General features: G+C 38.2%; 2 protein-coding genes across 3 annotated transcripts; both read right to left on the reverse strand.

Moving 5' to 3' along the window:
* Positions 1-922: 922 nt before the first annotated feature.
* On the reverse strand, positions 923-4704 carry LOC125224384 (dicarboxylate transporter 2.1, chloroplastic-like). The gene is given in 5 exon segments (XM_048127781.1): positions 923-1280; positions 1527-1975; positions 2611-2924; positions 3754-4323; positions 4326-4704. Coding segments are annotated over 5 exon segments (1686 nt in total). The 5' UTR covers positions 4563-4704; the 3' UTR covers positions 923-1164.
* A 993-nt stretch (positions 4705-5697) lies between these two features.
* LOC125223725 (probable DNA helicase MCM9) lies at positions 5698-12893 on the reverse strand. Of its 2 annotated transcripts, none has more exons than XM_048126996.1 (20): positions 12744-12893; positions 12525-12627; positions 12302-12401; positions 12063-12201; positions 11717-11783; positions 10825-10993; positions 10637-10736; positions 9745-9842; positions 9597-9662; positions 9400-9492; positions 9041-9157; positions 8807-8879; positions 8239-8305; positions 7798-7879; positions 7506-7627; positions 7345-7412; positions 6970-7079; positions 6852-6899; positions 6628-6780; positions 5698-6051 (listed from the first exon to the last, which is right to left on the reverse strand). In XM_048126996.1, the coding sequence occupies exons 1-20, from the start codon at positions 12863-12865 to the stop codon at positions 5963-5965; spliced, it is 1986 nt and encodes a 661-aa protein (XP_047982953.1). In that variant the 5' UTR covers positions 12866-12893; the 3' UTR covers positions 5698-5962. The 2 variants fall into 2 exon arrangements, with proteins under 2 accessions (XP_047982953.1, XP_047982952.1); XM_048126995.1 differs by having other exon boundaries at positions 10637-10748.
* Positions 12894-14250: the final 1357 nt, after the last annotated feature.

Here is a 14250-nt window from a genome sequence, read left to right on the forward strand (position 1 = left end):
ATTTGGTCCCTCACAAATAAACTCGGACCCGAATCGGTCCTCACTTAACAGAACCGTCAAAAAATAGACGATGACCTCAATTTGACTATATTAAATTACTAATGGTAATTAATTATACCTAATTATAATTCTTTTCCTATTAGCAAAATTGAAAAAAAGATAGTATCAGTTGCAAAATAAAATGAATAATTTGTAATTTAATAGGAATTAAGAATTATAATTAGATATAATTAATTACCATTAGTAATTTAATATAGTCAAATTGCAATCACCGTCTATTTTTTGACGGTTCTGTTAAGTGAGGACCGATTCGGATCCGAGTTTATATGTGAGGGACCAAATAATCAAAATGATAATGTTAAGGACCAAATTGATAAAACGGCCATATGTTAAGGACCACATTTGGCCTTTACTCTTTATTCTAACATGGCTACCAATCGAGCCCACTTTTTTGGTCAAATGGAATTTCAATTTCCAATAAAAAATAACTCATCTATTCCATTGTAAAATAAAAATAGCCAATACAAATTTGTATAGAGTCTCATGGTTATGGATCAATAGTTCGGGTCATTTGAATATAAATTCATATCTAATTTCCACATTTGCAAATTTGTCCTAATTTTAAAATCTTACAAATGAGTACCCAACTTTTTAATCATATGGAACTAAATATGTACTCAATTTTGGTTTTGCACATGACCGTACATTTCACCTCAAATACATGAATTTTCAAGTGTTCTCATTTTTCATACTGCCTTCCATTTTTAGCAAATTAATGTCATTGTTCATAGTTGAAGTGATAAATTAATGTCATCGATTATTAAATGTTCGTGTAATTGGAGACAATTTTAGATTCACAGACAAGACCAGAATTTGGTGAAAGTACTCTTCAGTTAGAAATAACTCTCAAAGGGAAGAAGAATAGGAAGAAAAATCACTCTTTCTTTGCTCATTTTGCACATAAACTCATTCCATTTCTTGTTCGTTCCAAGAAGATAAATAATTTTTCTTTCTAAATTTGGAGAGCCTAAGAAAAAGGTCAAACCTAAGTTGTCAGCTGAAGTAGCTTTTCTCAGGTTCTATCAAAAAAGGCAATTCCCAATTGTGTCTCAGAAATGAACATGGATCAGATGCCAAAATTCTTACTTACACCATTGCATGCAATCAATAGAGTCCCAAGAACTTCCACCAGAATCCCCCGACGACTCCCCAGATCAGCGCGTTAACAACGGCCATGATGAAGCCGTACTTGAATACATCCGGAAGATCTATGTATCCGGCTGTTTACACAATTGCAGAGAACACTATTCAGTCAAAATATCAAAGAACAAGCACCGTATAGTGGGGATGAGGCAACAATTTTAGGCAGATAACTCGAAATTTTTAAATACTAGTAGCACATCGGTTCAAAATTTATTCTATTTTGGGTCGTTCGCAAAAATTAGTCACATTCTATTTTAGGTAAGTTAACAGTGAAAGAAATTGGAGAGAAATGGAAATCAAACTAGGATGGAGAGAAGCTGTACCTCCGAAATATACAGCAGCTTGACCGCTGCTATAATGCGTCAAAGCACCAAATAGATTGGTATTGTAAGCTAGAGCAAGTGCTGCTAGCACGCCCGGGACTCCCGACGCCAAATGCATGGCAAGGAATGCTGAGTACAATGCTCCGACATGGCCAGTTTGGCTGGCAAATAGGTAGTGGATACAGAAGTACGCAGCTTGAAGAAGACCAAAAGCAGCGGGCCAACTCAACGACAGTGACTGCAGTGCTTTGGCGACACAAGTAGACATCCAGCTCACGATGCCAAGATTTGTCAATTGGCCAGCCATGCCCACTAGAACTGCGAACCATGCCAAAGTGTCCCATGCTGATTTCTCGCTTAAGCAGTCATCCCAATCAAGCACTCCCAGTAACAAGAGGATCGAAAGACCAAGCATTGCAGCAACTACACTTGCAATACCAAGTGCATCTCTGCAGGAATATGGTCGTCTCGTATCAGTTTTCAGTGAAGGAAAACATTATAGAACTTTTACCGAGTAATCAGTTTCTAACAACGTAAAATCAGAAAATTGGCAAAGAGTGTCACTTTCGAAGCCATCCACTTCTGTGACATCTGAAGCATATATAATCCATCATAAAACTCTATTCTGGCACAGAATCAATGTGTTGTGACAAATAGGGCAATTGTGAATCGAGAAACAAAGAACGTAAATAGACACAGAATTTACGTGGTTCACCAACGTTGTGTTGGCTACGTCCACGGGCAAGAACGGAGAACAAATTGTATTATGACTGCGGTTTTCAAATACAGATTTATGTGCTCTACTCTCATATATATAGGCACACATTAGACAGACTGGGCCTAGGAAACATAATCCTATCCCAAGGAGGAAACCTAATCCTATACAAATTCAAGGCATACTAACACAATGAGATATGAACATGGCCCACGTTTACTTATATATATATGTTATACTCTAAAAAACAGTCTACGACTCTTAATGCCATTCAGATTTCATATTCCACCCAAAGATGTCTCTATAACAGTAGGGAATCAGTAGTTTTTGAATTGAAAACATGTGAATGACTAGATTGAATATACGTACCCGAAAATCCACAAAGAAACTGCAAGAAGCATTGTACCAATCATAACCAATTCGTTTTTCGTGACAGGTCCCATAAGCTCCAACCTCTTTGCAGCCATTGCAGGGGCGTCGGGTGTGTCTTTGATTTCAGGAGGATAGAGCTTATATAAGATTAATGGTGTAGCCAAAAGTGAGACAAATGCAGGCAAACTTGCTGCCTTGAACCAAGAAACCCATGGGCTTGAAATTACAACCCCGAGCTCCTCGGCAAGTTTGAGACACAGCAGATTTTGAGCTGCAGCAGTTAGGAAAAGACCACTAGAGTTACCAGCAGACTGTCACACATCAAAAGAGGAATGCATAAGTAACTGGGAGACAAGTTAGTGATATTGCACTAACCATTCCAAAAATAAATTCTGCCAACGCGGAACACAGATATTCATATCACAGGATTATACTCATGCATTTTCACTAATTGGACAAAAAAGCTGAAGGTAATTTGTTATAGATATCCCAGTCTCAAAATAGAGATATTGATCAAGGTTTACAACCCAAATCATACCATTTTTCTATCGATTTTGACTATAAATTCAATATCTCACAACTTCACAAGTATTGTATTTTCACTAATTTGACAAAAGCTCAAGGAAATTCGTTATAAAAGCTCAAAGGTTAACAAACCAAATCATACCATTTTTTCTCTCCCGGTCATACGTACAAATACATTACTCTCGCAACCACACAAGTATCGATTAAAAGCTATTTTCAATAATAGACACCCAAAATGAAGAAATGCAGTATCAAAATTCAAAACATCAAAAATAATACTCCATGCTGCATTTATATTGTTCATAAAACTAATGACTGAGTTACAAAACACATGATCAATGCAGTTACAAAATTGCTCCTTTCCAGTCAACTGATGAATTGCAACTCATAAAGAGAATCAAACACGAATTAGAGATTATAATAACAAAATCGAATTCAAACAGCCAAAATGAAGAAATGCAGTACTTAAACATCAAAATAATAAGCTGCATTGTTCATTAAACAATTTAAACTAATGACTAAATCACATAATACATGATCAATGCAGTTACAAAATTGCTCCTTTCCTGCCAATTGAGAATTGCAATTCACAAATAGAAATGAAAATGAACAAACCTGAAACTGCGACTGCACTAGATACGACCCAAGCTTCTTCTTGGAGGGGCCACCGGGCTCGCTCCCGGCCGACAACGACAGCGACTTAATGATAGGCAAAAACACACCTCCCGCCCTCGCGGTGGTGCTCGGCATTGCCGGCGCAATCAAAGCCTCACTCAGCGTCAAGCCGTAGGACAGCCCCAGGGTGCTCTTCCCGAGCCACTTGACGAAGTAGGTGGCGATGCGGTCGCCGAGGCCCGTCTTGACGAAGCCGCGGGCGAAGAAGAAGGAGATGACGATGAGCCAGATGACCTCGTTGGTGAAGGCGGAGAAGGCGGCGGTGAAGGAGAGCGTCTTGGTGAGGATGGAGGCGGTGAGGCCGATGAAGGCCCAGGCGCCGACGGGGAGGGGGCTGAGGACGAGGCCGGCGATGGTGGAGAGGAAGATTGAGAGGAGCTGCCACGCCTGAGGGGTGACTTCCGGGGGTTTGGGGACGAGGAAGCGGACGATTGCGCCGATTGCGACGGAGATGAATAAAGGTAGGATCTTGGCGCCTTGGAGAGGGGGGGAATCTGGTTTGGATTCGGCGGCGGCGGCGGCGGAGGCGGAGGAGGCGGAGGCGGAGGGGCTTTTCCCGCCCTTGATGTTGATTTGGGAATTAGGGGGGAGAGAGGGGAATTGGGGCGGAATTGGAGGAAGGGGGGTTTGGGGGTGGATTTGAGGGGGCGGAGATGGGCGGAGGGGAGGGGGCGGAGGCGGGGGATGGAGAAGCGGGAGAAGGAAGTGGCGGTTGTCGTGGAGGAGGAGTGGAGAATTAAGCTCTCCATCGGGATTGATGGAGAGAGAGGGAGAGAGAATTGAGATCAAAATGGGAGTGGAGAGTTAGTGTGTGAGTGTGTGTTGGAGAAGAGGGCGGAATCTACGAAGGGAAGAGAAGACAGAGAAGAAGTGATGCTGTTTTAGCTGGTAATGTATGTCTGTTATTTTGAGGTGGACATCTAACTTATTTAAAAATTACTAGCTCTATATTTTCCTCTATTTTTTATCGACAATTTGAAGATATGAACTCAAATGTCGACAAACATATCATATAGTACAATATTATTCAAATTAACAAATTAAGGATGGACCATTTAAACTAGACTCGAACAAGGTTTATCGAACCGACGGTTAAAACCGAAACCGTAACCGTAATCATCGGTAATGGTTACGAACTGAAACCGTGAGAATTTATCTGAATCGAAACCGTCGATTTTTGAAGCGTGGTTCGGTTCAGGTTCAAAAATTTTCGAACCGAAACCGTGCCGGAACCCCCGGTTTCGGGCGGTTCTAAACCGAAACCGCAAAAAACTGCCGAAAAACTGTGAAATCAAGCCGAAACCGCAAAAAACTGACAGTTCGAAACCGTGAAAAATCACCAGAAAACTGCCGGTTCGAAACCGGCGGTTTTGGAACCGGATTCGTAACCACGAAACACCCTCGCCAATTGTGGGCACCTCTAATTTAAACAATACTAGAATTTTACTATATTCATAAAATTTTGGTAGATTTTTAAAGTTGAGGGGATCATTTGACTAAATTTCATGTTTTTCTTTTTTGATTTGTTACATAAAAAATGTCATACCTCTATTGTTTTTAGAAAAAGAAAGCTATCATTAACACATCAAACCATATTTTCTCCCTCTAATTAGTATTTTTTTTCCTTGCTATATTAATACATTCAATTACTTTTTTCCTCACAAGTTAAGCACATTAAATAAATATTTCCTGAAATAATGTGACAACTACACTGAGACGGAAGAAGGTACAAATCTTTTGTAAATCACTCTAAAAATCCCTATCAAACTCTTTTTTTTCTATTGTTAGTTTTGTTGTATTGGTCCGAAATCATTTTTAGCTCTTAATAGCCGACTCAGATGAAAATGGCTGCAAAAAGATCAATTTGAGAAATGCAGAAGTAAATGTTAAAATGAGGAATAAAAATAAATAAATAAAAAGTTTAAAAAGTACTATCTTACCTAAATTAGTAATTGAATATGATACTCGATATACTGGACATTTCAAGAGCTACATCAGATGTTGAAAATCATCCATTACCCTTGAACTTTCTGCTCTCTATTGACTCTTTCTCTCTCCAAAATCTTAGAATTGAACAGATGATTATCTCAAGAAACATTTGTTACCTTTTTAGCATCTTGCCAGCGGCAGTGGAGTCATGCACCCATCCTCAAACAACTTCATCATCAGCAATATCTATCATAGGAAAATCATCTATGCATCTCAGTTTCTGAAGGATGAGCCTTTCTTGCTTGGCATCTGTAGTGCTTTAGTCAGGAATAGCCAAAATATAGTATTATCATGGAGATCTAATTTGTACTATTACCCTAAAAATGCTTTTCAACATCCAATTATGAACATGAACAAAGGCGATTATGATCATGGACATAGCCAGGCAACCTCATTTGAACTAGTTAAGAATGCTAAAAGAAATTGATGCATCATGTTAGACTCAGACTGCTTAAGAAGTTAAAACTGCTACCACGGTCAGTGTGATGTACTGTAGAATCATCGTGTGTTTAGTGTTCAACAGAAACAGGGGTGTAACCGGCACAGTTCCATGCATACGTACACTTCCGACAAGGATTGACATGAGATTCTGCAAGTTATATGTAGACTAGTGTTTAGTGTTCAACAGAAACAGGGGTGTAACCGGCACAGTTCCATGCATACGTACACTTCCGACAAGGATTGACATGAGATTCTGCAAGTTATATGTAGTCTATGCATATTATTTCGTGCACATATCTTTTTTTGGGAAAAAAAAGAGCTCCACAGTGTATGTCCTGAAGTTCTCAGCATGCATATGGAAGTATGGGAGGAAGACAAGGATACATTCTTGATCGGGGTTGTCCATAAAATTGGAATGCAGTACATTCCCGACACTGTCCACAATTGCGGAGGTTGTCATGGATGATTCAATGCATAATATAGCAGTGATTGCATCCAACCGAGTGACTTCATTTCTGAACATCAACCTTGCATGCGCTATAAACATTGACAACTTTGAGTCCGAATGGAAAAAAAATATCAGATGCTGAAAGTGACCGAGTACTTACCTTGTGCAAGGCGAATCAAACTTTCCAGCATCCGGACAGTTGTTCTGGCTGTGACCGTATTCTAGTTAAACCAATTACAAGGAAAAAGAACCTATAGATAGGGCTGAGTATGGAAGACCTGCATTCTGAGTGGCAGACCGTCTTTGGAGTTGATAATAGCTTGATATGACCTTTTCAGCCTCCTTCGTAAGAACAGGTCTGAAATATCCCTTTACGAAATGAATATACCTGAAAACAAAGTCGCTCTTTGGCATGTTATAATCGTTCTTCCAAATGAAACATGTAAGGATATTACTATATCAAAGGACAGTCATATTAGACACTTAGCAGCATGATACAGTCATATTAGACACTTAGCAACATGATATGAAAGATGTAGCACCCACACTTGGTTGTACCACTAGTAATACAGTGTCCTAACATAGCAAAGCAGATCGAGAGTGTTTATACAAATTTTCGCCTGAAAGTTGAAATTGCTACCAAAATATCTTACCTCCTTAGCATGGTAAGAGACCACATGTCAGATAAATTTTCATCCTGCTTTCCTTTCTTCTCTTCAGACTGCAAATAAAGTTCAAGGAGGAAATACACAGCACAGATTAGACAGTTAATTGCTTCATGACATTACAATACTACCAATATCACTTTTATTACCTCATAAAGAATGTGAGATGAAACAACTGAATCCCATTCTGGATTTTTTGTATCTAAGAGGACAAGCACTATATCAAATCTGCTCAGTAAGGGTCCAGAGAGTGCAGTGTTGACAGACAGTGCTAGCATAGGTTAGAGATTAAAGACATGTAACTCAAAGGAGAAAATTCAATTGACAGCTAATAGATCTTTGAAATCATCTAAATTTTTTTTTCAAGGATCTGGACAATAAAAACTGGAACAGATATTATTATCCATCTGCATAATCAAGGCCCCACTTAGACAAGGATACGCTGGTCTGGATCATAATGTCCCTTTGGATTTGTTGCACCAAAAACAATTGTTCTTGTGCTCAGAGTAGTTACAAGACCAGCCTGAAGATTTCACAATTACAGTCATCTTAAGCATTGGTTAAAATATGAAGGGTAAATCTGCTATCTTAATTCTGGATTTAACATAACAATAAAAACTACTACTATTAGGTTTGAAGGAAGTTTTGTTGATGTGCAGCTTACAAATTGTTAGATTATGTCAGCCACAAACTAACATGGTTTGAGATGAAAAAAAGCTTGTAGAAATATGCATGTCAGACATCCCATATACGATATATGCCACACACAGATGTGCTTGCACGGATCAAACATAACACAAAAGTGATGGAAGTTATATTTAAATGAAGATTGAAACTACTCCACCAGTTAGATGAGACATAACCTGCAGAGGTTCTACATACCTTGGCCACACTTATGGTTTGCTGCTCCATAGCTTCATGAATAGTTGCCCTATCATGTTCCCTCATGCTATAAGAGAAAATGTTAATATAGTGTCTCAAAACCATACGTATCTAGCCAAAAGCTTACGATCATAATTATTTTTAGCCACATCATACGTCAAAGGGTAAAAATACCCTTGATTTTATAAAAAATGATTAGGTAAATAAATAAAACACTAAACCACTTCCACTAGACTCCTCATCTTTAAGTTTTTCTGCACTGGCACCCATGCCCCCGTCCCTTCCCATCCCTCTCAGGCAGCTCCCTTCAGATTGAACTATCTTAGTTTAACTGAATTAAAGTGAAGTCAAAGGTTAGAAAGGGTTACATGTGGAGGAGGGGGTTACTATGTTTTCAAGTTTGTGGCTCATAAAAAAAGTCCCTATGCAAAATAGCTAAAAGCAGTTGGCTTAAGATAAAATTCAGGAACCCAAAATAAAAAAAGAAAAAATGCATAAAATTAATAGTATACAAAATGCAATGCCAAAACTGAATTAATGAAGCAAAGAAAGATCTGACATGTTCTACCTGTCAAACTCATCTATACAACAAATACCACCATCTGCCAACACTAGGGCTCCAGCTTCCAGCATCCATTCCCCTAAAAATAATTTAACAATATGATTCAGCATAATTGTGTAATGCAAAATATATATACTTAAATATCGAAAAACGTGATAAGAAATATGCAGTTAATTATAGGTGCACAGGAAGGGCAAAGTATAGGTCAAGAAGAATTACAGCCAAAAGTGTTGGCACTACCTCCATCTTTGACTGCAGTGACTGTCAGTCCAGCACTAGTGCTCCCTAGCCCAGTGGTAATTACAGATCTATTGCTCAACTTCGCAGAATATTTTAGGAACTGAGACTTTCCCGTGCCTAGTAAAATCAAGTAATTAGACATCTTTAAAACTCAAACGATTAACTTCATCCACCCAATTCAAAGCAACGTTAAGAAGAACAATTAAATCCAGTAATACTGAAAAGATGTCAATAGTGTGTTTTTAACTGGAGATCACAGATCAAGTAGCATGATACTCCCACCAAAAGCAAATGGAAGCTAACAAGTCATATGGAAAGCACAAGAATAAGCATCAAATGATGAGAATTCCATATTTTACCAGGATCTCCCACCAAAAGCAAATGGGACTCTCCTCGGATCTTTGTTCCAGAAGCATCAACATGTTGAACACCTCCAATAAGCGTTAGCGCAACTAAATGAAACAGAATTTTCAGCAGGAAGAGAAGTCATAGTTATATTTGATGCAGTAATATTAAATGCTTGTATTCACTAGAAGGACTAAAGGAAACTCATTACCTGCAAGCTTGACAGTAAAGAGTCCAAAAATCTGTGGGCAGATACCTCGAAGAATGGCATTTCTTCCTATACAGTTAATAATGGTCATATCAAACATAGAGAAGTCAAGCAGTGAATAGAATATGTCAGGGACAATAGCATCTTCCACCTTTCAATGGGGCGTCCTTAAAATTGGTCCAGAAGTTTTTGAATTTCAAAATAATATCTTCAGGAATATCAACATCTGACTTTAACTCATTCATTCTCCTGAAAGGCATAATAAATAAATCGAGAAATGTTACAGGCCCAAAAATATTTCACAAGAAGTTGGAATGTCTAAGAAAGGGAAAAAGGAATAAAGAATATCTTGCCAGCATATAATTTTCATCTTTTCAAGGTTCTAATGATAAAGGGAAGGCAGCTGGTGAGTTCATCATATAGGTTGTTAGACACATGGAGCATAACTGTTTTACAATATCAGAATATATTTCATTGTTTACAGCTCAACAAGAAAGTATAACTTTTAACCATAACTACTTACATTAACAAGTTATGGTTTTGAACATGCAATACGTATACTTCTCTACCTCTCAAGAGCAAAGATATAAAACCATCTTCTTATTGCCATTAATTTTGAAGTTAAGCAGATTACTTCAGTTTTTGCAGTCTAATGCCGCTATAAATCATTGGAGCCCATGACACCACTCAATTTGCAAGAAGTGCTTAATGTTTTAATCCTTTTACCACATGACAAGATTGACACAGTTCGACTTCTTTAAGTCGAACCAATCCTTTACCAGAATCCTGAGTTGATCTTTCAACTAAGTTGGAAAATGTCTTGTAGTGAAGATAATCTTTAAGTTCTAAAAGTTTCAATAACTGGTTCTGGTTTTATCCAGTTTCTTTCATTAACATAGTCATAGTTTAGACCTTCACATAGATAGAGGAGACAGACGATGAGACATGGGGCTCTATTTTTTTTTTATTTTCCTGTGCAAGTTAGTTTAGACTTGCACCAGAAGAGCCAGATAGGAGAATGTGGGAGGGAAAATATGTGTTACCTCACGTGATTAGCAATCAGTACAGGGTCGAGGTCACAGCGCACGTCCTTCATGTCTGAGGACCATTTAGCTGTCAAAACTCCAGTAACAATCACATCATCTGAAAGGGAAACTAGAAACCATTACTACACAAGCTTACCAATTCATACCTCAAATGAATGTAGAAAATAATGTTGTCGCATAAGTACCTCCAGCTTTAACAATGTCAACAAGATCATCCTTCAGGATAACAGGGATCGAACGAGGGATAGCTCCAACACCTAAAACTTGTGTGCTTTCTTGAATTTTAATTTCCTGATAATCATGACATATGCTTCTTTCTTCTATTATCTGGAACCGTGTGCTTTCACAATTTTTCTACAAAGAACAACATAGAGCTCATATGATGTAACAAGCAGCTTAAGAGACCACAAGAAAATTTTCTGTCAAATTTCAATCCCTTATTCCCTATGGAAGCAAATCGGTCTCTCTACGATTTTCAAGCTATATGTACTTATCCAAACTTGGCAGTGCAGGCTCAGGTCCTGAATCTCTTAGATCTCATGCCTAATATATCGATGCCATATTTATACTTTGGTTCAATTTATCATTATGCTTAGTTTTAACTGTAAGCAGTTGACACACATAAAAGATATGCATGTCAACTCATAGGGTCTTTCAGCTAGAAAACAGTTGACACACATAAAAGATACTCCCTCCGTTCCCTCATAGTTGAGGCGAAACTTTTCGGCACGGAGTTTAAGAAAGGAATGTTGAGTATGTTAAATAAATAGATAAAAAAGTAAGAAAGAGAAAAAGATAGAGAGAATAAAGTAAAAAGTGAATAAAGTAGAGAGAATAAAGTAAGAGAGAGTAAAGTAAGAGAGAGAAAAAAGTTACTATATATAGAAATGACTCAACTATGAGGGAACTTCCCAAAATAGAAAAATGACTCAACTATGAGGGAACGGAGGGAGTACTACTTATGAATTAAAAGAAACGAGCAGCAACGTATTACTTCTTTGGCTGCATAGTTAGTAGCAAAATAGTGTGGCTGTCTTTCGGTAAAGTAGACGACCCAAGTATAGCTCTAGAATATACCTGAGAAGGGCAAAAAGTAGGACGGGGTATGGAATTTCCAGTTTCCACCTCTGGGTAGACTTTGAACCTACAGATAAATTTTTGTTTCAGTTGACTAGTTTAAATCCACATCAAAACAGGTGATCTATAAGCTCCAGAAAGCATAGCACACTAAAAGTTCATGAGAAGTTATCAATAACGGGACAGACCGAAATGGAAAAATGGGACAGACTGAAATGGAAAAACATGACTCCTATTCGCGGATAGAGGGAGTATAGTCGTATAATGAATTTACATAATTTGTGATCATTACTTTCCTCAACAAGTAGTCCAAAAGAATCGAGCATATAAAAGCACAAGACAAGACCTGTGTTTGCACACTCTACACTCATATATCTTCTCCCCTTCAATCATCTTGACTGCACTAGTCCTAATTACCGTGCCTTTGAGAGTGAGAAGAATCCCCCGATGCTTTACTCTCACACGTCCAATACTTGGAAAAGTTTCTGCGCAACATCAATGGATACGAAAATAGATCTTTTCAAACAAAAGAGGCGGTGGACCAAAACAATCCCCAACTCAATCCACAACAACCAAATCACTAACCAGGGCATTCAAGAGGAGAGCCCGCGACATTTATCCGAACGTGTGTATATACCTTCACACTAGCATTCTCCATTCTCTTGAAATCCTCAAAGATAACTCTCTATAGGTTCAGTTCAAACATAGGGAAAGGAAATTTTCATGAATATCAGCAATCACTTTACAAACAGCAATCGATGAATATCAGCAATCAATTTACAAACTGAAAGCAGAGTATGAATGAAACCTGAGCCCTGACAGCAGATTCATCGAAGAGAGGTAGAAATTCCTTAGGGTGTTCGAAAATTAGGTGTGCTAGTGGTGGATTGTCATCCATTAACTCAGCAAAACTGTTACCGAAATTAAATTAAAATCGTCAAGTAGGAGATCACAGCAGGAGCTAACTGCAATTGCATAATTTAAGAAATCGAATTAACAGCGCGTAAGAGAGGGAAAAAAAACATACTCAACGTGGAGAGGATAGTGAAGGCGAGGATCGGAAGAGAGGATGACACTTCGGAGCTCGTCCAAGTGATGCTGAATCAGAAATGCCGCCATTTCCTTGCCGTGCCCGCTCTCTTTCTCCATCAACGCCACCTCTGTTACTCTGTGTGAGTGTTTGGTGAAATTGGCGGGAAAATAGAGAAGACAACACAATCAATGATTAAATGCATTTATTTTTTCCCGTCATATAATCTCCAAAATTGATAATAAATGAAATGTTTTCCTTGTTGAGTTATTCCATTAAAAATGAAAAAAAATGAAACGTTTCGTAAAATAGAAACAACCCCGTTTATATTTTTTCCTCTCTCTTACTTTTCTCTCTCTCTTTATTAACTCACAAAATAACACTGCAACAAATCTCGTGTCAAAAAACAAATGTTTCATAATTTAGCTTGGTTAGAGCTTGTTTGGATGTACATTTTATTAGCTTGCGCGTTAATGGAAGAGTTTTAGTTATGATATGTTGGTAAAGCTAGGCACAACAGTTACGTTGATGTTGGCGAACAGCTGAAGAGGTTGAGGAATGCCGACAAGGGTGCCGGTGGCCGTGTTGAGGGTGGGGCAGTTTGTGGAATTGAGAGGAAGGTTAACGAAGGCGACACATGGTGGTACCAAAGCTTCATCGAAATTAATTGCACTAGCATTAAAATTGATGCTATATTGTCCATTCAGGGGATTCGTGCAGTTCAGGGTTCACCGGTACTCCCGGAACCCCTGCCGATCCAGGGGGTAGTTTCCGTTGGATGTGCAGCAGACTCTGCCAGTGACGTTGACCGTTTGGCCGTAGGCAAGAGGAGTCGCCACAATCACAATCAAGGCTGGGGATTGCTTATAACCCATTGCTAATTTGTTATGTTTCTATTTTGATTTGTTGTGTTTGAATACATGGGAATGCACTGTTATTTATAGCCCCATTTCCTCCCTTTTTTGCACTATTCACATATAAGTGTTGCATTCCAAACTCATATTTTCATTATTGAATACTCCCTCCGTCCCACATAATTTTATCCAGTATTCCATTTTAGTCCGTCCCACATAATTTTACCCATTTCACTTTTACCATTTTTGGTAGTGGACCCCATATTCCACTAACTCATTCCTACTCACATTTTATTATAAAATCAATACTTTAAAAGTAGGACCCACATCCCACCAACTTTTTCAACTCACTTTCAATTACATTTCTTAAAGCCCGTGCCAAGTCAAACTGTGTAAAATTATGTGGGATGGAGGGAGTACTAAACTATTTACAAACGTAAACCTAACGTTGTCAAATTTTCTATTCTTCCATTTAACTTTAGCATTTAAACTTGCATCAACTTCATTTTGTCAACAAAAATAAGTTATTGCCAAAGGTGATAATTAAAAACCTAATAGCTTTATGCAATAGACACTGCCAAATAATCTCTCATAAGTCTTGCTGCTCCTTTGAGTACAAATATATATTTCTCATTTGTATGCTTTACATT

This window comes from Salvia hispanica, chromosome 4 (genome assembly GCF_023119035.1).
Source record: "Salvia hispanica cultivar TCC Black 2014 chromosome 4, UniMelb_Shisp_WGS_1.0, whole genome shotgun sequence".
Taxonomy (NCBI): Eukaryota; Viridiplantae; Streptophyta; class Magnoliopsida; order Lamiales; family Lamiaceae; genus Salvia; species Salvia hispanica.

Bases quoted from the DNA above. Each gene is read 5' to 3' on its own strand.
- LOC125223725 (XM_048126995.1), bottom strand. From the start codon at position 12,865: ATGGAGAAAGAGAGCGGGCACGGCAAGGAAATGGCGGCATTTCTGATT. The intron at 12,628-12,743 runs GTATGTTTTTTT...TTTCGGTAACAG, and splicing joins CACTATCCTCTCCACGTTGA to TTTTGCTGAGTTAATGGATG. The intron at 8,306-8,806 runs GTAGAACATGTC...TTTCTCTTATAG, and splicing joins TGTATAGATGAGTTTGACAG to CATGAGGGAACATGATAGGG.